Here is a 24792-nt window from a genome sequence, read left to right as displayed (position 1 = left end):
ATGCATTTCATCATAGTGTCTTATATTTATTTTATTCATTAATACAATTCAGTGCAAAGTATGTAATAATTCATCTTAGGGAAAGTAAAGTGTTTCATTTATGCTAGCAGTCAAACAATTGCAGGTTTTCGTGGTAGAACAGCAGTGGTCTCAGAGGAACAGATAAATTAAACCTGTAACTATTCTGCAGCTGCAGAGGAATGCTATGTGCCTGCAGTCTCACGCTTTGGATGTTAGCCCATAACAGATGACCCATGAATGCCAGAGCAGCCACTGAGCATGACTGACTTCATCTGAAATGTGAACCTTTTGACTAAAGTACAAAGAATCCTTCACATTACATACTGGTTACATAAAGATTTGTAGAATAGCAGGAGAATGGAGAGAGGTAGTGTGTTAGTTTGAATCCTGATAAAATTAATAGTAGTGTGACAAAAGATGGGAAATAAATCACTTTGAAATATGTGACACCTGCTACTCGTAGGATCACAATGCTTCAAAATTGAATTAAAAAAACATTCTGAAAGTGAATTCTTCAGGGTAGTGAACTATAGAAGTAAACGTCCTTTGACTTCAAATATTCCACCATCTTGTCAGACCTTATACTGCGTGAGCAGCAGACAGTCTTTATAATTCATAGAAAAATGCAATTACAGTATGGTATTAGGTCTATAATTATTTCCCTCCATCCAAAAATATATATGTGCATATCAAAAGTGTTTGGCTTCATTCCATTTAAGGACTGGACAGGTCCTGCTAAAAACAGCAGCAACATAAACATTTCTTTACAAGAAGAACTCTTCAAGAGGTGGATTTCCCACAACGCATTGTTGTGGTGTCTACATCCAAAAAGCGAATGTGCATCCTGGACTCCATTTCAAGCCCTTTTAAAATCTGTGGGCAGATAACAAAATGCTGTCATAAGTAAATGACCAAAAAAAAAAAAAAAAAAAAAAAAAAAAAAAAAGCGGCTAATTTTTTGGAACATAAAGTTGGAAAAGTGCAAACCTGTTCAAAATGCTCAAATGTAATTCCTTCATAGAAATCATCCGGGGCCTGAAATGATGAGACAAACGAATGTGTTACTTTGCTGCAGATATGCGACTGTGAGAATTTATCGTAACAGTTTACTTCTGCTAAGTTCCATCACCATGTGGGGCACATTTGTGCTCGCCACTTCCAACATGGCAGCATCTGCTATCGCCTTGGCAGCTTCCTGTCCGATGGCTCCACTTTTTGACAGAAGCTCCTCTACTACCTTGGATGAGAAGAAAGAACGTTGTTAGTCTTTAAACGCTCATTGGCATTTAAACAGCATCAGTCTTGACAGAAGTTGACAGTTCCAAATAACATCAAGAGGTAAGAAATTGTTTTACTTAAATCATCATCATCATCATCAAGTACAGCATGCAAAATGATTAGCTACTCAGCTGCTTTTGATGATTTAATGCCAAAAGTCTGGTAGCTTGTCCAGCGTTCTCTAGACAAGTGCTCAATCACTGATGTTTAGAAAATTATTTAGATCTTTGTGAACAGAAAAGCTACTTTTTAAAGCTTGCTTTAACCTAGGTTTTCATCAGAATCATCAAAATAATTATGTAAATCTTTACTAGTATAAAAGCTAATCTGTATAACCAGCAAAATCTAATTCTTGCTCCCTATCTATCCCTCCTTCACCTCTTCCATCTAATAAAGCCATCTAAAATGAAAACTTTTCCCTGCCTACACTGCAACATTCTCTTTCAATTGGGGAAAAAAAAAAAATACAAACTTAAAGCAAGATGCTCTTTTTTTTTTTAACCAAGCTGTCCTAAAATGCAACCTTATTGGAACTTTGAAGGCTAAAGTGAATATGTGTCTTATTAACATACCTCTTGTGATATTTCCATGGCTGCAACAACAAGAGTCATTAATTTCACTACCACAATGTGAGTCCAATTTTGCAATTATACATTTATAACAACAGAGCAGCCTGTCAGCTAATTATTGTATTTGTATTGCAAGCTAACTTCTAGTATAACTATAACATTTAGCCTAAAGCTATTGCACCTCTACGATGATTATACCTCTTCTCTGTACACAGCCATACAGTCCTGAGTGCTTGAACCACTCTCGTCTCTCATAGCTTTGTTGCAGCTGTTAGGGTGGGACAACTTGAACCTAACAATTTTGAAAATACATGGAGTTTTGTGACATCATGCCATTTCCAGATTAGCTCCACCATACTTCAACCTGAACAATATAATCAGTCAGAAAAGCTGTAAATGCATGGGTGTACAGGACCTTTTGCTGAAAGTACATATAGTATGTGCATTTTATGGTTTTTAAAAATCATTCTCTTTAGTTCGTAGTGAGTTCGAATTTAGTTTAGATAGAATAAACGGTCAGGTCTGGCTGTTTGATGCATTAAAAATGTGTATGTGGAAATTAAGTATGATGTGCATCAAATATGAGGTGAATCAAATATGCTTAATTCAACAAAAATCCTGACTCAAGGTCGCTTATCGGCTTTTTCCGGACCTCCAACTGCTGAGGAAGACCGTAAGGTGCAATTGAAAGCTCCAGAAAAAACTAGAAGGTGGACATTGAGATTTTTTTGTCAAACTACTTTTTTTTTTCCCAATAATGAACTTTCACACAATCATTTGCTTACATTTTGAGTTGTTATTTTCTGTGTTTGCAGAACTATACCAGACAGCAGGTGTCTATTTGAGCAAAAAAAAACTGATTATATGTGGAGTCTAAATTGAAAGCAGGACCCTCTTTACTATTGCAACTTTGTAATCCAGACTAATAAATAATGTACATTTACATACACTGTTTATCTTGTGTAGTTTATAATGAATCCACTAATGTATGCTATGTATTTAATTTTGAATCATTTATTTTTAGAGACAACTTTATGTCAAAGTGTAAAAAGGCACATAATCATATATACCTCAGACAAAGGCTGGCATGGCTCAATTATCTTACCTTCCTGTACTCCACCAGAGTGATGGTGCCATCATTGTCCGTGTCATGCATGTTGAACAGGACTGGGAAGATAGAACGGGAGAATTTAGCGGTTGATCTGAATTCTAAGGAACTTTCCATCATCAAATCAAAAAAGAACACCGGATCTTACTAATAGACTAGAGGAAGTTGTGATTAGAGGAATGTTAATGAAGAGATAAGAGTAGAATAACTAAGCAGGTCCCCTTCAGAACCACCACTGCCGAATGTAAAGAATCACAACGAGGCCACGAAACACTGCTAAAATGCCACTACTTTCGTTTGCAGTGACATTTACAAGATTCATTCTCATGGCAATACATCATGTTTAACAGTCCTGTGGCACTAACAAGGAAAAATGTCAATTTGCTTCCTTGTCCAATGACATTTTGACTGTGCTTTTCATAAAGTTCCTGAGGTAGAAATGTATCATTGTGACAGCAGGGAGAGTTGTGTTGATTTATGGTCACCCAAAATAAAAATCAAATCAAATATGTCGGAAAAAAACATTCTGACATAACACGTGACCAAAGAGAAACACAATTCAGATAAATGGTTTGTGTGAAGCCAAGCGGGACTGGCCATGATCAGTCTTCATTAGGAGACGGACACGGTTTTGTAGGGTCGTCTGGTAATTATCTCCTTTCTCAAAACCCTTGTGCTTTGGGGTTTTTGTCCCACTATGTTTTGTTTTTTTTTTCGTCCAGAGAAATGTCTCTGTGCTAAACTTTTATGAAATGTTTTATAGAATTCACATAATTGCAGAACATGAAAGTGAACTCATTTCCGCATACCCTGGAGAGCACACAGCTTTTGTGTTCTAAACTCACAACTCAACATTTATTCTACAAGGAAGTTGTGAGAGTTGGAAGCCTGAATTAGTCTACTTGTCACTTTTTAAGCACATTTCCCCTGACAATAATTTTGTTGCGCAGTGCAAAACAACAGACTGAGTAAAAAAAACAAGGAAATATCAGAGTAAACAACTTTTTAGCAGTGGTGGAGGAAGAATTCAGATCCTTTACTTAAGTAAAAGTATCAATACAACAATGTAAACATACTCCATTACAAGTTAAAGTCCTGCATTCAAGATTTTACTCAAGTAAAAGTGCAGATGCATTAGCAGCAAAATGTACTTTAATATCAAAAGTAAAAGTACTCATTCTACAGTAAAATGCCCCCTGTGACTGATAGATTGTTACATATTACTATATTAGAATGTAAATACTGATGCATCAATGTGTAAGCAGTATTTTACTGTTGCTCGAGGTGGAGTTTTAACTACTTTATATACAGTTAGGTGGTATAGCTGACTAGTCCAGTGGTTCCCAACCTAGGGGTTGGGCCCATCCAAAGGTCATAAGATAAATCTGAAGGGTCCTGAGATGATTAAAGGGGGAAAGGAAAAAAAGAAGAAAAAAAAGTTCTGCTATACAAATTTATATTAATTTTTTGGACTTTTCTCTAATCTTTGCTTTTATATAAAATATCAGATAATTTTACTTTGGGCATCAAACAGTTATTAAACTGAAACCAAGTTTAGAGGGGAAATGTCTTTTTGGTGGAACTGCTGACAACTCAGACTGAAACGTGACAGGACGCTACTTTTATTACTTTATAAACAAGCCAAAAAAGGTTTGAAACCACTGGTTTAATCTTTAAATGGGTCCATTGTATTTTCTAAGCTTTTTAGTGCACATAGTGCTTTTTAATGTAAAACTGTAATGTAAAGTAACTTGTAATTATAGCTGGAAAATAAATGTAGCAGAGTAAAAAGTACAATATTTCCCTCTGAATTGTAGCGGAGTAGAAGTATGGAGTAGCAAGAAATGATAATACTCAAGTAAAGTACATTTACTCAAGTAGACACTTCAAATGTCTGCACAACAAACAACCCATCAATCAAGTGGTAACAGAATTTTTAAAAATATGTCCAAGGGGTTTGAATTTCTTGGTATATTTCTTCTATATTTCATGATCTTATGCATTACTGGCCAAACAAGGACAACTACAATAGAGTACCATAAACAGCTTCAGTAATCTAAAACAGTAACAGTGAATGGCAGCTTTTGGTGAGAACCCATTAGAACCAGACAGTAAAAGTTTCTTTCAAGTTAAAAACTGTTGTTAAGAAATATTACAAATAAAAATAATATAACGCAAACAAAAAGAGAGATAGAATTCATCCCTCAAAAGACTAGAATCCAATGCCGCTAAAGTTGCCGTGGCTACGATTAGAGACACACGTCCCAGTTTTCACAAATTAGTCGGCTAATTAGCTATTATGCATGGTCGGATTGACCTGCTTGGAGGCAAAAATTGCCACTAGTCCCCCGAATCCTCCCCTCCTGCCACCTGCATTTAGCAGCGTCCACTCTGCACATTTTATATGTAGCTTGTGTCCTTCATGTACCCACCACGTACAGTACAGCACTTGTGGGTTAGGAGAAGTAGTCCCAACTGCACGAACAAGGAGCAACTAAAAACAAAGTGATTCTAACTTGTTTGAGGAGCATATAAAGCCTTTTATAGGGCAAGAGTCAACTGAGGACATACCCAAATTATATCTTACTTAGAACAACAGAAGCAATGGCCTTATGCTGGTTCAGTAAACTTGCTTTAAATTTGAGTAAACACAAATTTGTTCAGGATTGTGTTTAGTCTGTGTATATACTGAAATGAGTCTAAGGGCCCCCTTAGGCTAGATTTCTATACAAAGCCTCCTACACAACAAGGCCTCCCGACTAGAAAAACAAGGAAGGGCCCCTCTTAAGGCTCCTATCATTTCAATTATTGATCAACTGGCCAGAAACATACCTGGTGCCTTCAGGGGCCCCTTAGGGTATCACTTAGGGTACCCACTTTTCACACTCTTTCCCTGGAGTTTGTAAAAGCTATTCTGGGAAATGTAGGAATTCACAAATCACACAAGGCAGGTTGAGGAAGATACACCCAAAACATAAATTCCAACTGTCTCATCCTGAAATGAATACCTCCTGGAATAGATTAACATAACAAACTGATTATAATCTAATGGTATAATGATATCTGAGGCTGAATTTAGGTCCTGACTCGGTGGCTACAAATGATCCCATTCTAGTTGTGACAGTTGGGGTTGTGAAGCTGCTGCTCCCAGCCAAGCTATGAATACCTACAAGTCTCTCCAATGTGACAGCTGACACGCAGTGAGGAATCCAGCGATCACACATGCAGCTATGCATCACCTGGTGACTGAAATAAGATAATCACGTAACTGATTTGTTATCTAGACTGGATGGTGCACTTTTTTCCTGGTATTTCGTAATTGAGACACACCCAAAGGGAGACAGAGGAGAGAAAGCTTTGGTCCTAGACCAACAACTGAAGCTCCAAACATGAGAATCTTAGCCAGTAAGTATATCTGGTTCCCTTGTGTCTAATACGGTTATTAAAAATGAAGTGCAGTGTCTTACAACGAAGCTTCTCTTTTCTCAAAGCTTCCTTCTCCTCCTCCGTCGTCTTCAAGGTTGGAGGGCGGAAGTGGGACATGACCATGAGGAACTGCTCGAAGCCAATCTCCTCGAGGGAGCCCACCTCATCCTGATGCTGGTTCCTGGGTCACAGACAGAACAAAAATAAAATGCTGTGTCTCAATTTGTGTTCTTCCATACTTACACTTGCTATTTTGAGTGCATAAGTGTGTTCACACTGACAAGTATGGCAAAATGCAGGATGTTGTACCAATAACGATCAAAAAGTTGAGAGTGGAATGCTGGATACTTCTCACACTCAATGGTGGCCATCTTGGCTACGTGGCAGAAGGGGAGGGACCACCAAACTTGTGAAAATGGCGGACGAGGAAACTGCAGCAGTTGCTGTGAACACTGCACTATACAAATGTAAGTTATACATGTGTACTATGAAACTGTTGTTGGATAGAAGCCAGTCTGCAATGATTTTGTACCGCGAATAGTTGCAATTCGCCATTAAAAAGAAGAAGAAAGTGGTCAAATGTTGCAATCGTCATTTCCGGTAAGTGCACAACAACCGTGTTTGATTTGAGACGACACTATCAGAAACAGAAGTAAAGCACTTAACACTCCAGAGTTTGATTAAACCAGGCTATTGGAGCAATTTAGAGTTGGCAATCAACCTAACATATGTCTTTGGACTGTGGGAGGGAACCGGAACACCCAGAGGAAACCCACGCAAGCTCGGAGAGAATATAAACTCCCAAACTCCACACAGAGAAGCCCCAGCCAGCAGGTCTGAACCACTGCACCACCCGTACTTAAAACTAATGCTAATCAAATCCTTTCATAGTAAGGGTGACCCACTATACTTATTCAGTGGCAGGAGATAAAGATACCGTAGGCCTTTAAAGAGGTGTTTGTAAGGTAAATATGAAGCTAACCTACCGCCAGCAGACGGTTAGATTAATTTAGCGCAAAGACTGAAAACAAGTGGAAGCAGATAGTCTGGCTCTCAGGTAACAAAATCCACTTGCCAGCACCTTTTAAAAAGGGACAGCTCACCCCAAAATCAAAAACACATATTTTTCCTCTTACCTGTAGTCCATCTAGATTGTTTTGGAGATATCGGCCGTAGAGATATCTGCCATTTTGAATATAATGGAACTATATGGCAGCCAATATCTTATATTTACCATACAAGTAGAGAAATGTCACTGCTTCGACACACTGACCTTTGATAATTATGAATGTTAGAAGACTTTCACTTTTGTCAAATCATATAATAGGGGTTTGGTTTTGAATATATTCAACATAATATCATGATAGTGCTAATAAAATCAGTTGAAATGGCCATTAGCCATAGGATGAACAGACAGAGCGCGGTGTGATTTGACTGTACCCACCTTTTATCGAAGAATGCTTCAATAATTTGCTTTCTGATTGGATTGTTGGCAAGGGCTGGTATACTGTCCAAGTTTTCTCTGCTGCAGTGCGACAAGAGAAAGTCCATTATCATAAAACAGATACTACAGTATCAGGATGCTTTAATAACACTGAATGTTGTTTATGGGAAGTAATATGAGCAGTTACTTTGTCTGAAATTAAACTGTCAGAAGAAATACCTGCTGTGTACAACATTTGTTCCCGGTTTCTTTTTAAAGGGAAGTAACTTGTGATCTGTCACTACCAGCATGCCACTTTGGCAGTTTCGTGTGTGTTTATACATGAGTGAGTGTGTGTGTACAGTATGTGTCAGCTCTGTGTGCCTGATGCATCGACATATTGTATTTTCCAAATGTGTTTGCGTTTGCATGAGTTCAGTCTGCATGTGTCAACATATGTTGCTTGTCTGTGCAAGATATACCAGAAATATCCACAATTCATCACTCCAGCCACCAAGCAGGTAGTATTTCATCTTTACTGGTGACTGCAAAGGCCGAATGGTTTCCATTAAAACCACTTGCAGCTAACCAGCAGAGATTTGCCACATGTGCAGGTGTTTTTTTAAATTTAATTTGCTTGTTTTTTTAAAAAAACATTTTACCTTATTGTCTCTTGATTTTCACTCAGCTGCTGGAATCTTTGGTGAAGGTTTTTAATCTGCTCCGGTGAAACTGAAAAGAAGCACACACCAAAACTATGAAAGTATGTCAATGATACACCCATGCTCCACCCTCATCAACAGGCCTCTTGCACTCCTTCAGTTGTTTTTAGGGATGTTCAACATGCAATTAAATGATAAACAGAAGATTATTCTTATTGAGAAAAGATATAGTCACCCCTTTTCTTGATTTTCTTTTAACTGTCATATACTGGATTATGATTAAACTGTGAGATTTATTTTTATTAAACTGATCAGTTGCAGCTCAACTATCAGTTTAATGGCAAAGCAAACACCCTGTGCACTAGTGGGATTGTCTTTTTATGCCATTTCAAAGTGTTCCTTGAATGATTAACTCACTGTGTGGCCTAGTGACCACACACTGAAAAGGTCTAAACGTCATAATCTGGCTCTGGCTGTTCCCACAGCAGGACGGGTTTGGCATTTTCAATTGTTCCGATAAATACTCGTGTTTATTTTCACCTTTCCCAAAGGCTGCTATGTGGATGTTTGCAGTAGCAACTGTAGCTGCTGAGGGTGGGGTGAAGAATATGCAGAGACAGACTACAGCCTCATGGGTGGGGGGGCGGTGTGACTATTACAGTATATGTTCAGGATCAACAGATTTAACACAGAATTAGCTACAATCACATGGACCAATTAGCCAAATACAAAAGAAAACAACAACAACAGCAGCTACAGAATCTGTGGTCTGTGCTCTACCAACAAGTATAGGCCTGTTAGTGCAAAGAAACATTTCATCAGTGTGTTCAGAACATATAAATCCATAAAAATCCCCCACTAAGCCCGGAGAAAAGTAGGGTTAAAGCCCCACCTTGCTGAAACAAAGGCAATACAATAGTTCAAAGTCTCACCCATACAGTATCTTTAAAGTTGGGCTCAGTCTGGGATGCAAACCTTATCCTTGCTGCTCAGACTCTGCAGAAGTGTGCAGATCTATTTTTAGAAAGGGCTCAGTGGCTTGCTGTTGCTGTCTGCTTTTTGTTTCATTTCTTTATTGAACTTTTTCACCCACATATGGCAACAAATACGGTGTTAAAATTAGGTTTATAGCAGTTGGACTAACCTGTAGCACCTATGACTTTTTACTGTCTGCAAAGTGAGGAGGTAGCAACACAAATTAATGCAGATACAAAAATAGTAAAACACTGATTTGTTAAACCCAGGACGGAGTGTTTGTGTCGCTGATTAAAAAATGAGGCAATGGTTTATTGTTGCGCTAAATCACGAATGCTTAGATTTGAAGCTAAAGCCCTGCGTGTATTCAACGGGTGGTGTTTTACACAAATTAGATTTGACCTCGTTTACTGATCTCGGCAGCATTTGGCTAACTATCTAAATCTTAATTAACACTCGTAAAAAAAAAAACTTTTGTCACAGGCTGGTGCGAGGATCAGCAGGTTTTCCGTTTGTCCAGTCATCTGTAGAATCTTTTATTTCCTTGACGACCCAAATTTGTCACTGCCACCAGACCTTTGCACCTTGAAATTGAACGATTTAACAGTAACAGCGCCGCACACCGAAGCAGCAGTTATATAGTTTCTAATATAAAAAAGGTTCCTGATGGATTTTCCATACTTACATCCAGTTTTATCCGCCAGGTCCTGGTGCTTGCGCTCGGCGCGCGTCTGCGAAGCTCCCATCGCTGCTGTTGATGCGTCAGGACGCACAGTCTGGATCGACTGGCTCGGCGTCTCTGTGCTGCTGCTGCTGCTGCTGCTGCTGCTTTATCGCGCTGCTATCGGCAGGTCAATGCAACTGTAGTCAGCTGCTGGCGTCCTCGAAACATCTGGCATCCTCAAGGTCCTAAATCCCACACAGCCTGTGGATAAATGACCTGCCGTCTTCCGGTTTCTCGTCAGTTTTCTGCAGTAAATCGTGGTAAGTATTGTGCATTACAACAGTTAAAAGGAATTAATATGCTCATTTAGCTCAGTAAAATAAGTCAGAGAGAAGCTAGAAAAAAAAAACTTGACACGCTTTATTTTTTTTTTTGTAATTCATCTGTTTCAAGTCAGCGGTGTTCTTATTGTTTCTTCTTTAGTTTTTTTTCCCCCCCATTAACAGCTCAACTGATGAGCCATGGCATCCTACATGTTTCATTTGTAAATATACAGGGGGGGGAAAAAACAAGACCATCTATAAATGTGAAAGTGAAATGTGAAACCATATAAGTGCATGAAATTTGATTAAAAGATGGGGAATTAAAAGTAAAAGTCAGTTTACAAAGTCTTTTCTTTATAGTCTTGTGTGGCACTGTAACGGGGGGTTTGGACTATATTCTGGGGGCTTGTTTGACTGGTGCTGGGTGCGGGGAGGTGTGGTCCGGGGGTGGGGAGCTCTGGGTAAAGGAGCATTCCTTGGTTTTAGGTAAAAGGGAGATTTACAACACCTGGATACCCATCCTCAACTTACTCATCCACTTAACTGTTTACTTCAAGTCTGTATTCTCTTTTCTTCAAGGTGTCTAATTACTGTATGCTTCATTTTGGGTTTCCATACTTTTTCCAAACTCAACTTCGTGACTGGATTTGAAGATCCTGCATCCTGGATTTGAAGATCCTGCATCCTGGATTTGAAGATCCTGCATCCTGGATAATGACCGTCGACGATCACTCCATAATTTGAGCTTTGTTTTCACAACTAATACATTTAGGTATCGAAACAGAAACAATCTGTACTGCATGTTTCCAGACTGTTTGGTCTTTTCCTGCACCTTTCCAGACCTGCACAGGAACCTAACTGTCGTACAAAACCACATTTGTGAATCATTGTTACACCACATCATCAGTTTCTGAAAATACTGTATACTGGCTGTTTTTTTTTTTTACGAAAACCTCTCTGCTAAGTGGACTGTGAATTGAGAATGGGTGACCAGTAATTGGTTAGCCGGGGTCAACAAGGTGTTGGACACAGCTACTTTGCTACATGAGCATGGCTTGGTGGTTGTTTTGGTCTGGGGCAGGAGCCTGGTCCTGGTTCCCAGAGCCAGGTGTCAGTCTGTGGTAAAGCTCCTGCACCGTGCCCAAAGTTTCAACCATGTCCTCTGGGTATCGTGTCTGCAGTTCTTCGTTGGCAGCATAATGGGTATCGGTAAATTCAGAGAAGTAGCGTCCCACCTCCGGGTGTCCGATCTCCAAGGGGGCTGAGTGGGGCTCCAGGTTCTCTGAGGAACAACAATGGAAAAAGTGTGAGTTTCTGATAAGAAATAATGTACATAAGGCAATCTAAATTATATAAACAAGTTAAACTGAGGTGAAGAAAAAGGGAATTTAAACAAAACAGTCCCTGCCATTATTAAACAAGACCAGGTCAAACAGACAACTCACATTTTGTTGATCAAGAAAACATCAAATGTAATTTATTTTTGGCATTGAATCTGCAAAGCAGATTAAGCAGCAGATGAGAGTAAAGGCACTGATCAATACAAATCCCCCTCAGGGTTTGTAGAGAACAGAGCCTGCAGGTGAATGCTGAGGTAGTGGAGAGCGCAAAGATAACGTACAAACAATGAAAGCTGTGTAGCAGCAGCAGCAGCAGCAGCATCAGCAGGCTGAGCAGCAGCGTGAGCAGGTAAGCACAAGGGAATATATGAGTCAGCCTGTTAGGGAGGAGCTCTCTTAAGCGGGGACAATTTACAAGTCACAAAAAAAGGGTGATGCAGCACCACTAAAGTGTTTGCCTCGAAACAGCTTGCAGACTTTCATTAATAGCAATGATGAGCGTCAGTCTTACTGACTAATGCATTAATAGTCGATACTTCTGGATCAACATATACAGTATGAACGTCACATAACACTACTAATGACAGTATTAAGCATTATGGAGTTATGTTAGTCTCTGATACTGCAAAATCAAATAAAGATCATCTCTTATGGAGTTAAGCATGAAGCTTCTATCATCTATCATGTCCAACAAGGCACTTACCAATGTGCAAGTGCATATGACAGGGATTTATTTGTCTCACCTGCAGTTAGAATAGATTAGCTTAATTTGCCCATGTAGATAACATATCAAGTTTGTTATATGCTCTAATTTGATGCCATTTCTGCAAATCAAATTAAAGAGGCACTAATTATTTGATGTGGAACTGAGCTGCTGCATTGATAGCTTATATTACATTTGAAATTTTCTCCCAAATAAGCAGCAATACTATGTGCCCAAAGTATGCTTGCATCATTAGAGTGGTAGTTCTCAGTATTTTTGGCCTGTGACCCTCAGAAATGCATTCTTGTCACGCTTTGTTGCAATAGTAAATATTGGCTATTTCAAACTTATACATATTTATGAGGAGTTTCTTTTTTAATTTCACAAGTCATCGTACAACCTACAAACTTTCGTTCACCATTAGGATATTTTTCATCACCATGCTGGTGTATATGATCCGTACCCTGCGCTGCGTAGCGACATGTTCCGTCCTGCACGAGGACGTTGTAGAAAGGCTGGTTGGCCCCATTGGACAGCTGGTGGACCCTCATAGTGGTGATCCACTCCTGACTCATGGTGCACTTTGGGTCCCAGCCGTAGATCACACAGTTATAGCCTGACCTGGTGGAAGAGATGGACCAGGACAGATACACTTGAGTATTCCAAGACATGGTATAGGAAGAGTGCAAAGTGATGTGTTAACAGCGAAGAGGATTGCTGTACTACATGCTAGCGTGACCCACCTCTTGTGTTTCATGATGAGGCCGACTGAATACTGGACCTCCAGGTGTTCTGGAGCGCTACGCTTCTTCACCTCAGGTGTAACAGGATGTTTCTTGTGCTGGATGTGCTCCAGCGTGTGCTGCACCAGGTAACCCACTGCCCCATGCTGGGAGGGATCCAACGCCTGAATGTGCTGCAGGATGTCTAGCACCTGGGACAGAGGACAAACATCAATGGACAATGTGGTTAGGTGAAATACTAAAGAGCTGAATAGTAAGTGTGTTGCACTGAATGACATACTTAGTATGCACTTAATGAATTCTATCAGAGCATTAGAAAAAAGCATCTGCTTGTGTGTCCTGACCTTTTCTGGCCAGATGCCCAGGTGAAAGTAGAGGCGTGCCTGCAGCAGCAGGTACTGCACATTATCTGGGTTGATAGTGAGGTAGAGGTCCAGAGAGTCTCTCAGCAACTGGTAGGATTTCTCATTGCCCTCCCTGAAAGAAACCACACAATACAGGTAAAGTCATTGAACCAGAACATTACATTCATTTATTCATTCACTTAATTCTAGCAACCATCGAATGCATTAAAAAATGGTTTATTCCGTTTTTAGACAACATTCAACAACATCCCATGCCTTGACCCTTCATCAGTCCTCCACCAACCCATCTCTGCAGCAGAAGAGATTCAGTAGTGACAGTCAGGTGTTGAGTTTCTCTTACCCTCTTTTGCCGATGTTAAGCAGGTTTCCCACCATCCTGAGCAGCACCTCGGTGGTGCTGATGGCACTGTAGTAATCTGCCGTCACCTGGTGGCCAATGAGGTACTCGCACTCCTTGGCTGTCAGCTGTTTGCCTTTACCAAAGGCATCAATGTAGACAAAGTCATAGATGTCCTCACTCCTGCAGGAACAAAGTTCAAATAAATCTAATATGTAAACATATTTAACAGACACCCATCACAAATTGTGTCTTAATAACCAAATGTAGCTTTTTGTTATGACCCGGCTAACTACTACCAAAAAACAGAATGGATCAAGGATGAATAGTTTGGCTGCTTAAGACGAAGGAGAAAACCGTTCGATTATCGCTGCCAAATATTAGAGCCTTTTCATTTACTTTGCCAGTTAGCATGCATCAATGTACGTACGCAGTATTTCCATTATGGTGGACTGGAGCAAATTCTCAAAAGTGTGGCAAGGCTTCGCAAAAGACAGTGGTGATAAAGCAATATCATGATTGCAGTGTGGCATTTACTGCAGTGTAGTACAATAATGCACTGCTTTTGATGTCCCCTGTTGTAATCATAATGCCCAAAGATTATCTGATGAGTAATACATCCCACTGAAGTAAAACAAATGCACAACAGTGAACATTCAATTTGTGCATGGCAAGATAAAGTAAATAAAATATCCTCTATTCTGCCTTTTACCCAAAAAGACACACAAAATACGTCATCATTTGTCAGATTTTACTGTTGGTGGCAGCCAAACTATACAAAAAAACAACAACCCCAAGATGGATTATGCTTGAAACACATTCTTGTTTATTTTCATACTCAAATAATATGACAAGCATGGGAACTAGGGTTTGATAAGGACAGATATGATAAGCAGAATTGGATTTAATAAAACCTAAATGAGACACAGTCCTATGAAGGAGGAGCCAGGATCTCTCGATTGCATTTCCTACAGATTGCTAATAAGACACAGTGTAATGTGTAAGGAGTGATGACAGCACTAAGTCATTATCTCTAAGGCTGTGTAGGAGACTAGTTCTGTGCAAGTGTATCAAATGGATGTGAGCTCGGCTCTCCTCCTGAAATCATGAACTCTGTGAATTACAGCTCTACTCTTTGACAATATTTAGAAGAATTTGAGAGGTATTAATATCAAACCTTACCCTCTTGGTTTTTGGCACCAGCGCAGCAGGAAGTGATTGGGAAAGTTGACAGGTTCCACCTGAACACCCAGCTTCCGGGCTAATGTCATGTAGAGGACAGAGAGGCTTATGGGAATGCCTGTACGGCGTAGTAGCACCTAAATGAAAAACAAGAAGGCCTAGTCACTTCTAAAATTAAAATTGTTAAATTGAAATTTGTGAAAAGCTTGTGACTTAAAATACGCATAATTTCATAGAAGATCTACCTGGTGGATGTAAGAGTTGAGAGGGTTGTAGTAGTCAAACTCGTTGCCTTTGTATTGAAGCTGCTCATACAAGACAGAGTTTAGGGCACACACCACCTGCCTCTGGAGCTCAAAGTCCTCTACGACAAAACAGTCACCTACATCATACACACGAAATTAAACTTCATAAGAACTTTGGCTGAAAGGGAAAATATATATCGTGTGCAGCTGACACATTTGCCCAAATATACTGGTATTCTTTTTTTTCAAACTGTGCTGGGATTGGAAGCCCATGCCTTCGGGCTTAAGTGTCTAGTGCTGATGCTTTTTTGGGGGGGGGGGAATGCTGGGGGAAAGACATGAGAAAAAAAATAACAAAAACTCAAGTCCCAAAAGAGACAACGTTTCATTTCGAGTTTTGCTAGTTTTGAAAGCTCACCCTGAGCGATACGCAGGCTGGGGTGAGAGGGGTTCTTGATTCTCAGCATCTTTTTCACTTTCTCCGCGATCTCATCCAGCTGAGCTGATATGCTGTTGAGTGTCACATCAGCAAGTGGGTTACAATACTGATCCACCAGTACAGCACCTAGAGAGGTAGACATGACCAAGAGAGGGAAGAATGCATAATGTAAAGCGGCTCGTATCAACTTTGAGAATAAAATGAAAGAAACTAAATGGCAAAATGCTATTGTGTGAAGCAGTTCTATTGCTTCTGTTACAACAAATACTATAATAATAAACACAAAGTAACAACACATAACTATAACATAACTGTTTGTTTGTGTATATATAAAAAACTTGAGCTGTTTGACATGAAGTCTGTATTCACCCTCTAAAGCTGACTGCTGCTCTGCAGGCTGCTCCAGGAAGGTCTTCAAACTCTTCAGGATGTTCTGCTGTCTCAGGAAGTAAAGGATTTTTTTTGCATAGTACTTCAAGGTCAAGCTTTTCCTAATGATGGGCGCAGAACGAAAGAGAGACACATTAAGGGGCGAGAGTGTGCAACACAACAAGAGCTTTCATAATCATAGAAGTCTCTGAGAAGATTAACAAGATCAACACCCAAACCAATTAATGATTGCAGAATGCAGTGTATGGCAAGTGTTGAGGTTTTAGTGTGGACACAGTGTTGCTCTCACCTCTTGTCGGAGTTGAGTATGAAGAGGAGCTCATCTTCACAGAAGTGCTCTGGCATCCCAAGTGACTCAATCTCTGCAAAGCTGTCTCCCAGCACCTGGCCAACGCAAGGCTGAGTTACAGATCTTTGGGTTAGTTTGGAACACAGAAAGCTGACATTTACTTGGACAAACATGCGCCCACACACACACACACACCACACACACACACACAAAAGGTCAGTCAATTCACAGAGACAAATAACAATGCTTTTTGTTATTCAAACGGTGCATCTGTGATGGCAAAATTTAAAACTTTACTGATCCAAATAACGCAACGGAATGCTTTTGTCATTCTGTCACATCTATTTAATGTCTTTAACCGAGTCTAATATAACAACACAAGTAATTACGGTATTATTCTTGATTACAAATGGATTACTTACGACTTCTGTGAAGAATCTCTTTGAGATTGATTCCACGGTCCTTCGTATTTGTATGCCAACTCTATGCCGTGTTTTGTATTCTCTGAGCCAGTCACAGCACTCATTCTGACGGTAAAACCTCTGCAGTCTTGGCCATCTGTTGATTAAGGCAGTAAAATACTTATTTCAGTAAGTAATAATAATAATAATAATAATAATAATAATATTTTGGGCATGCCCAAAATTAGTTTAGCAGCCTACTGCCTGAAGAAGTATATGACATGTCTATTCAACAATTGATCATCCTGCTGCAGACATAGTTTTCTCTTTCACAAAGAAAAGCAATCAGGAGAGAAACAGCCAAGTCAGTCAAGAGGAGGGCTTAGCTACTGGCAAGAGCTGCACTCCTGTAGTTCACAGGCTACATGAAACATTCAAGGTCACACAATTCATTTTTGGCTGTTCTGTGTAAAATGGAGTGTAAATTGAAACGTGTGAAAGATTTTAACGCTAAGATTCACACGCGTCAGAGTTGTCTGCAGAGCAGAAGCTTGCCACTGGCCTGGCGTGAAGATGAATTTGGTGCATCAGCAGAATGTCAACGGCTGACAGAAACCTGCGAGTTCGCAGTAAACGAACCCATCTTTAAGTAGACAACGAGCGATTTAGCGCTCTAAACAAGACAAATAAAAAAGGAGAGGGAGACTGGTTTCGGCAGATAGTGGTGAAACCCCCCCCAGAAGCCAAATATCCGAAGAAATATCACAAAACAAAATCATAGCACCTGAGTTTGTATTGATGTCCCCAGACCTTCCCCCTTCCATGGCAAACGTCGTGTAGCCGCTTGCAGCAGCAAGAAACGTTACAAATGTCGACATGTTTGAGGACAGGGAAGCACAAGATATGTTCGAGCAACTCGGTCGGCAAGTCAATCAATTTTTTAGTTTGGGGGTCGGAAATAATCCCATTTAGACTTGTTTGCCCCTCTCCAGCTACAGACGTCGCCATCTTTACTGTTTACCCCGATTACCTCATTGCTTAGGCACCGCCCATTTATGGCGCAGGGGGGCGGGCTACAGGCTGGGCATGGGAGGTATAGTGCAGTGTGATTGGTTGTTAGGTCAAGAGGAAAAGGGAAGCTATGCTACCTTCATGCTCTTCGGATACTCCAATTTTTTAAATTCATTTTTTTAATTACAGAATACAATTAATTTACAAAGAGGAATGTACAGTAAATTCTTCAGCAGTCCAAAAAAGGTACTTGAGGTACTTGACTTGTTTACAGCTCATAAGAAGTCCTCTGTCAGTGATAATTAGATCTGTCTTCACACTGTGAAGACACTGTAGTGAATTTGTGGTTTAAAAAAATAATTAGGTTTGCAACTAACTATTATTTTCATTATCGATTAAACGGTCAATTACTTTCTCAATTAATCGTTTGGTCTCTAAGGTGTCAGAAAGTGGTGAAAAATGTCTATCACAATTTCCTAAAGGCTCAAGGTGATGTCATCAATTTTCTTGTTTTGTCTGACCAACCCTCCAAAAGCCAAGGATATTCAGATCACATAAGACAAATAAAAGCAGCACATTCTCACAAGTGAGAAACCAGAACTAAGGAATGTTTGGCATTTTTGCTTGAAAAATGACAAACAATTCATTGATTATCAAAATAGTTGCAGATTAAGTTTCTGTTGATTGACTAATCGATTAATCGACTAACCATTTCAGCTCTAAAAATAATTGCTTACTTAGAATGTCATTTGTTCTGACTTAACTTTTTGTATTTTGTTTACATTAGTAGTAAGTGGCCCCTTTGGGTTGGGGTTTGAGTCAGAAAGTGAAGGAGAGAAAGTGTAGGCAAATAATTTGTTATTAAGGCTGCATATATTGTATGCTATCATAAAACACAATGATATAATAATACAATCAAGCATCTTCATCATTAGTGTTTACCTAGATACAGTATTTTAATCTCAGACAAAAATTAAATGCTCTCTGCTCCAAAGAAGCTCCTGTCTGTTCCGGACGGCACTTGAATGCAGCATTGCTTTTTGGATAAGCTAACAAATGGTTAGCAGCAGTTAGCCGGCGCTTCTTTTCCAGCATAGTTTATTTACAAGAACCTAAATGTTTTCAACTCTCCAAAGGTGATATATTGGACAAATATTTTCTCGGACGCAGATATGTAAACGTTAACGGATTTTACGGTATAGAGACGTATAACTTTAGCGCAAGATAAAGGCTCATACTGGATATGTACGTTAATATTAGTTAAGTTAGCTAACGTTCAGTAACTTAGTTTCTATTGAACCTAGCTAACATTAGCAGGAAGCCTAGGACAGTAACGTTACACAGTATTTATCAGCTCATGCTAATTTTATTTGTAAACTTCTTTTGGTAGCAGGGAAATTACAGGAAATAGCAGGAAATTACAAAAAAAACTACCATAAAATACGTAACGTTAATGTGTTATTAGACATTCATAAGCCAAGAAAATGTCAGTGACAGCGTTGTGTAAACTTTGATGGAACTTGCTTTTAAGCATCTATCCTGACAATAGCTGAACGAGCTATTGTAAAGCTGGACATTCACAGCACATGCACAGCTGTGCTTATCTTTTGATAACTAAGCTATGCCAAATGACTCATCTGCTGTCTATACCATAGAGTATAATAGACATAATGCCTTGACAGTGCACTCAGTTTGTAGGAATTAACGACTTTGGATTAATTGAATAGTTAGTTTATTAGCTATTTGCCATGGCAAGTGCCTTAGCAGCGAAAATGGGATTTAACTCACTGATGAGAAAACAAGCCAGGAACTTCAACGTCAGGATCTGCACAATGGAGTCAGACATGGAGTTCAGCTGCGAGGTGTGTATGTGGGCTTGAGAAACTGAGCACAATCTCATTCAATTTAAGCATATTCTATGCTAAACCACAATCTGTAATGACAACTGAATTAGCGTGTATGTACAGAGTTTAGGCGACAATTGTGATGATGGTTGCTCATAAGATATATGAGTTTCACTTTTCGACACTAGATGGCAGCAAGTAACTAGGAACATACGCAATTTGGTCTATTCTACAAAAGACTACAGTATATCTGTTATAATGTATCTGTCTTATGCAGCAATGTAATAATGACAGTTTTAGTCAGGGGAAAAGCTCAATGCAGTATAGGACTTGCTGAAATGCTGTGTACATTACCCTGCAGTATGAATAAAAAAAAAAAAAAACAGCCTGATTCATGCTGGTTTCATTATATTTGATATTTTTGGCCTTTTTGCTGTGTATTTCATTTAGCATATGACTTGGTTGATGATATACCAGAACTGAAAGGCATCAAAATGACTTGCAGACATCACCTCTGTATTTAAAGGGGAGGAACCCCACCAAAGGTTGCAGTTGGTAATTACACAGAGCAGCATAATGGTAGTTGCAGGTTTCTATTTTCTGTGCTGGGATGATAATTGTATCAATTATGGGTTTTGTAAATAGTATTTAATGGGGATTGGTCATATAGACAAAATGTTCACTCAGGCTTGCATAGGAATTTTTTGATTGGCCCTAGTTGCAATTCCTGCTGCATGGTGGAGCTGATATTCATTTCTTGCAGTTTTTAACTCAGTTTTCTTAAGCCAACCTTGAATGCACTTGACAGAAGCTTGCACCCTGAGTTAGCTCAGAGGCTAGAGATGAAAGGTATCTAAATTGGAAATGCGTGCCTGATATGCCTCCCTCATGGCTCTCAGCTGGATGAGGAGAACACATATGGCTCCCTGCTTTGAACCAGAGAGAACCAGACCTGAGGTTATGATGAAAATGGCAGTACGTCTGGATTCAGTAGACACAGCATTTTATGAACGGCTTTCAATATTTAACCTTATAAAGAATTAAGTTCTTCTGTTCTCCTGCTAATTCATACACATTTGGGGCAGTCAGCGAATTATGTGAATTTTACTTTCAACACTTATCAACACGCTCTAACAGACTGAATTTTCATAGTGTTTTTAGTTTAGTGGTGTTTTTTTTTTGTATGCTGTAGGATAACGCTGCTTTCTGTATCAATTCACCAAATTCTGGTAATCAGCATTTTCTGTTTTTCTCTTCCGAAAAAAAGTATGAATAAAAGTATTTATGTGTTTTAGGTCAAGTGGAAAGGAAAAGACCTTTTTGACTTGGTGTGCCGAACTCTGGGGCTGAGGGAGACATGGTTTTTTGGGCTCCGGTACAACATCAAGGACACAGTTGCTTGGCTGAAGATGGAAAAGAGGGTAAGTGATTCTCATGTTATACTGTTCTTATAACAGCCATGAGCCATGTAAACATTGTTAATAAAGATGTAGCGAGCATGAAAAGGGAATGTATTGCCCCACCATGCAACTGTGGATCTCTTTGGTTCATTGTCGTAGGTTCTGGATCAGGAGGTACCAAAGGAGGAACCGATCACCCTTCACTTCCTGGCCAAGTTTTACCCTGAAAATGCTGAGGAGGAGCTAGTGCAAGATATAACACAGCATCTCTTCTTCCTACAGGTAACTATACTATACTGTTTTGTCATTGTGCTTATAGTAAGAGTTTTGTTTTCTCCATTTCAAGGTAAATCAGATTGAAAATTATTCAGTGTAAGCATTGAAATATTTAATTTTTAAATGCAGATTGTTCTTTTGGCTCTGGATATACTCTTGAAATACTTACCTTGTCGACTTCCTATCCATTTCACTTGTGCCTATCATGCCATAAAGGCCTTAAAGGTTCTTTGTACACATCCAACATGCCTGTCAGAAGAAACTGTGGATTACTGACTGGCTAGTGGGCAGACAAGCTTTTTTTTCTTTCCTTGATTGTAATCTTCCCAGAGGGGTACTGTGTTCAAGACTTTAAAAAAAAACATTCTTAGAAGTGGGTGTCATCTTTCTGAGGAACTAGATGAGTTAAAATGAATGCTTTAAAATGGGTGTGTGAGAACATGATAATTGATCTTTAACACTTTAAAGAATCATTTCACCCTTACACACCAGGCATTTGGCTGATGCGCTGTATCTGCGGCTTCCTTACTATTCTGATACAGTGCCAACAGGGGGCACGTGACCACAGAGTTTCTGACAAGTTGAGCACTCTCTAATACACTTTCTTCATTGTCCCGGTCTTATTGTGTGCAGCCATGTGGAATCAATGCACAACATATTACCGCTGCCCTTTCTCTCCACTTAATACTCTCTGGGGAATTCCTGTTGAGCCTGCCACACCATTCCCCTCGCAAGAGATGAGATTTGTAACTGTGCTCCCTTCGTCCAATGCTACCAGCCACATTTATCAATTACCAATTAGGCTTTAAGGGGCTCAGTTATTGGCCCAGTTAATGACATATTCTCCATGGGATGCTCATCCCCCATAGCACTCCTGTCATATCCAGCCCATTGTGCTGGTTTAGTTACATGGCTTGAGACAATGCTTGCGTTCCTCAGCATTTGGAGAGAGGCCCTACTCAAGACATATAAAAAATATCTCTGTGTCCTTAATCCCTTTAGAGGTAGTTGAAGAAATGTATGTATTTCAGAGGGAAACCTTGCACAAAAAAACAGCTTAAAATTAGTCAACAGTTAAAGTGGTACACAGCTACAAGGGGAGCAGAATACAAATGTGTAGTGCCTCGCGTTGCCTGTCTACTTATTACTTTGCTCTCATTAATTCCCATAATGTCAGTAGCAGGCCTCTGTTCAGATAGTGTCACAGGCATGACAGCTGGATTAGTGCTTATCAGAAATGATCACCGACCCGGATACAAACACACGCGCGCGCACACACACACACACCTCACACACTTTAGACCATTTACACAGACAGACACATGCACATCTTTGTCACCTCAGCCTGCAATCTTAGCAACAACATAGTCTCATTTGTAAACCAGATTGCAGCCTCAGCCTCTTAGCGCTTGCCACGATTAGGGGCTGTCACCTCTGGCTCCACACCTTTGTTAGTTCAAAACAAGAGAAGACAGCATGACTGGCTTTGCAAATGATAAGGTTTGAAGCATTAAATTGCCCACTTATATAACTATGGCTGAAGCATATTTTCACAGTCTAACCTTACAATCCAGCTTTGTGCTCTATATGTAGTTATGCAAGTTTGTGATTCAATTAGTTTGACAGGTGACTGAGCGTAAGAAGTGACACCTGGTGAGACCTAACACTTTAATCTGGAGGGTGCTTGTTAAAGGGGATTGACACTTATTTTAAGAATTCATGTTATTACTGTGATCCATGACAGTTAACTCAGCACTTGTAAACATGAACCAGTCTTTCCATAAGCTATAACCTGGAGACCTAAACCTTGGATTTGTCACTCCTACTGACTGGAGTGAATTCACACACATCTAATCCGCTGTCCTGGGGGCACAGAGAAAAACATGAATTATAAAAATGGACGGCACTCTCCTTTAGTTATGATTTGGAGCTTTTCTAGGACTCACGCATTTCTGTCATGTCATTATGCTCTGCTGACTAGCAAGCTAATATTCTTGGAGCAGCTTAATGATCATTTGAAATACTGTTGGCTTGGGTATATAGTTCCTGGCTCTGTGTCTAATAGGTCCCCAAGTGGCTATGATACTTAAGTCCTACAATATTTATTTGGCGCAGTTTGTCCTATTTCCAGACCTCTCTATAATGTGCAAGTACCAGTGTACTGTAGCAGTGGTAGCTGGTAGCTTACCCAGTTTGCAGCATATAATAACTTGATTTTGTGGTTACTGAAAACTGGTAGCTGAGCACTGTGCTTTAGCTGTATATGTTGCCCGTATTTGTCAAAGTGAAATTAAGTTCTGGCTGTCAAAAGCACAGTTGTCAGAAAGTTGTGTTTCACCCAGCACCGTCACTCTTCTCTCTCTAAGGCATCAAGTCTTTTCATTGTGTTAAAGATCACCTGTCAGTCTGATTCAGGTCCTTCATCTCACAAGAATCATTTTGTTCCTCTCATGAAAATCAATATAAAGGAGATGCAATCTTCAAACTGAAGACAAAGAATAGATGTGCTGATTTATATTATAGATGATAGTTTCCTCCCAAAAGCCAGTCTTACTGGAAATGTCTTTAGTGCTGTTACAACATTTAACAGTGAAAAGCTTTTAAGATTTAAGAAACAACTAAATTAATAAACATTAGCTGCATGGTTAATTCTGAATTGTTTTTTGTGTTAGAAAGGTTAGGTGGAATGAAGAGGCATTTGTTATTCAGGTGGATATATGCATAGCAAAAGTAGTGTCTCAGAGCTGATTATATTTGCTAACTCCTCAAGGTGAAGAAGAAGATCCTCGAGGAGGAGATTCACTGTCCACCCGAGGCCTCTGTGCTGCTGGCCTCTTACGCCGTCCATGCCAAGGTTAGTGCTCTTTTTGGAACTTTATTCTCAGTTATTTTAAATAAAATGCCCCGATCCCATTGAACTGTATTGGGTGCAGCCAAATAGTGGAGAGTGTTCACTTTGGTGGCCTCAGGATTACATCTGTGCTTCTTGCCACTGATGAAGTTATGGCCTCAATGGGCTGTGACCTACAGTGCACACAGGGACTATTTGCAGCTGAGTTTAATGAAGTAGGGATGAGCAAGTTGGAGGATGTGGTACTGAAACTGGGGATTCCTCCCTTGGCCTGGGAGCAAGTGTCTGCCCCAGGAAGGAGGTTGGATATATTGGGCTCTTCTTCAAAAGTAAGAGTAAGATGGCGCATGAGATCAAAAGGCAGATTGTTGCAACATTTGCATTTGTTGTGCGTGCATTGTACCAAGCTGTTGTGGTAAATGTATCAGTAAATAAACAGTATGTCCCACTCCGCACTCTGGATAGTGATTGAATAAACAAAATTGCAGATAGCAGTGGCTGAAGTTAGCATCCTTTGCATGGTGGCT

At 39.7% G+C, this 24792-nt stretch overlaps 3 protein-coding genes across 8 annotated transcripts in view; 1 reads left to right on the top strand and 2 right to left on the bottom strand.

Annotated features, from left to right (window-relative positions):
• Nucleotides 1-13: 13 nt before the first annotated feature.
• tesca (tescalcin a) lies at nt 14-10395 on the bottom strand. Its single transcript, XM_044195509.1, has 8 exons — nt 10148-10395; nt 8488-8557; nt 7847-7927; nt 6444-6583; nt 2974-3035; nt 1151-1258; nt 1009-1056; nt 14-894 (listed from the first exon to the last, which is right to left on the bottom strand). Exons 1-8 carry the CDS (start codon nt 10206-10208, stop codon nt 802-804), a joined length of 663 nt encoding a protein of 220 aa, XP_044051444.1. The 5' UTR covers nt 10209-10395; the 3' UTR covers nt 14-801.
• A 127-nt stretch (nt 10396-10522) lies between these two features.
• On the bottom strand, nt 10523-17924 carry fbxo21 (F-box protein 21). Of its 3 annotated transcripts, none has more exons than XM_044195504.1 (12): nt 17668-17924; nt 16905-17040; nt 16483-16592; nt 16173-16294; nt 15783-15929; nt 15365-15501; nt 15120-15256; nt 13941-14120; nt 13580-13712; nt 13236-13426; nt 12956-13113; nt 10523-11731 (listed from the first exon to the last, which is right to left on the bottom strand). In XM_044195504.1, the coding sequence occupies exons 1-12, from the start codon at nt 17889-17891 to the stop codon at nt 11490-11492; spliced, it is 1917 nt and encodes a 638-aa protein (XP_044051439.1). In that variant the 5' UTR covers nt 17892-17924; the 3' UTR covers nt 10523-11489. The 3 variants fall into 3 exon arrangements, with proteins under 3 accessions (XP_044051439.1, XP_044051441.1, XP_044051440.1); XM_044195506.1 differs by having other exon boundaries at nt 15365-15483; XM_044195505.1 differs by having other exon boundaries at nt 16483-16577.
• A 995-nt stretch (nt 17925-18919) lies between these two features.
• The window catches only part of nf2a (neurofibromin 2a (merlin)), a 28645-nt gene continuing 22772 nt past the window's right edge, over nt 18920-24792 (top strand). For 2 of the 4 annotated variants that reach the window (XM_044196577.1, XM_044196576.1), the window contains exons 1-4: nt 18920-19756; nt 21034-21159; nt 21298-21420; nt 24185-24268. In XM_044196577.1, coding sequence (XP_044052512.1) covers nt 19643-19756; nt 21034-21159; nt 21298-21420; nt 24185-24268 — 447 coding nt within the window. In that variant the 5' untranslated portion in view covers nt 18920-19642. The remainder of the gene's footprint in view (nt 19757-21033; nt 21160-21297; nt 21421-24184; nt 24269-24792) is intronic. The other 2 variants (XM_044196579.1, XM_044196578.1) reach the window with 2 other exon arrangements.

The sequence above is a fragment of the Siniperca chuatsi genome, linkage group LG5 (genome assembly GCF_020085105.1).
Source record: "Siniperca chuatsi isolate FFG_IHB_CAS linkage group LG5, ASM2008510v1, whole genome shotgun sequence".
NCBI classification, from domain to species: Eukaryota; Metazoa; Chordata; class Actinopteri; order Centrarchiformes; family Sinipercidae; genus Siniperca; species Siniperca chuatsi.
The sequence above is the reverse complement of the archived record's forward strand: the minus strand, read 5'-3'. Positions and strand labels throughout refer to the sequence as shown.

Coding starts and splice junctions, on each gene's coding strand:
- tesca (XM_044195509.1), bottom strand. CDS start 10,208: ATGGGAGCTTCGCAGACGCGCGCCGAGCGCAAGCACCAGGACCTGGCG. Junction 7,928..8,487: donor GAAAATCAAGAGACAATAAG/GTAAAATGTTTT, acceptor GTCGCACTGCAG/CAGAGAAAACTTGGACAGTA. Junction 1,057..1,150: donor GCACAAATGTGCCCCACATG/GTGATGGAACTT, acceptor TCATCATTTCAG/GCCCCGGATGATTTCTATGA.
- fbxo21 (XM_044195504.1), bottom strand. CDS start 17,891: ATGGCGACGTCTGTAGCTGGAGAGGGGCAAACAAGTCTAAATGGGATT. Junction 17,041..17,667: donor GGACATCAATACAAACTCAG/GTGCTATGATTT, acceptor CTTAATCAACAG/ATGGCCAAGACTGCAGAGGT. Junction 13,713..13,940: donor CTTAACATCGGCAAAAGAGG/GTAAGAGAAACT, acceptor GGTTTCTTTCAG/GGAGGGCAATGAGAAATCCT.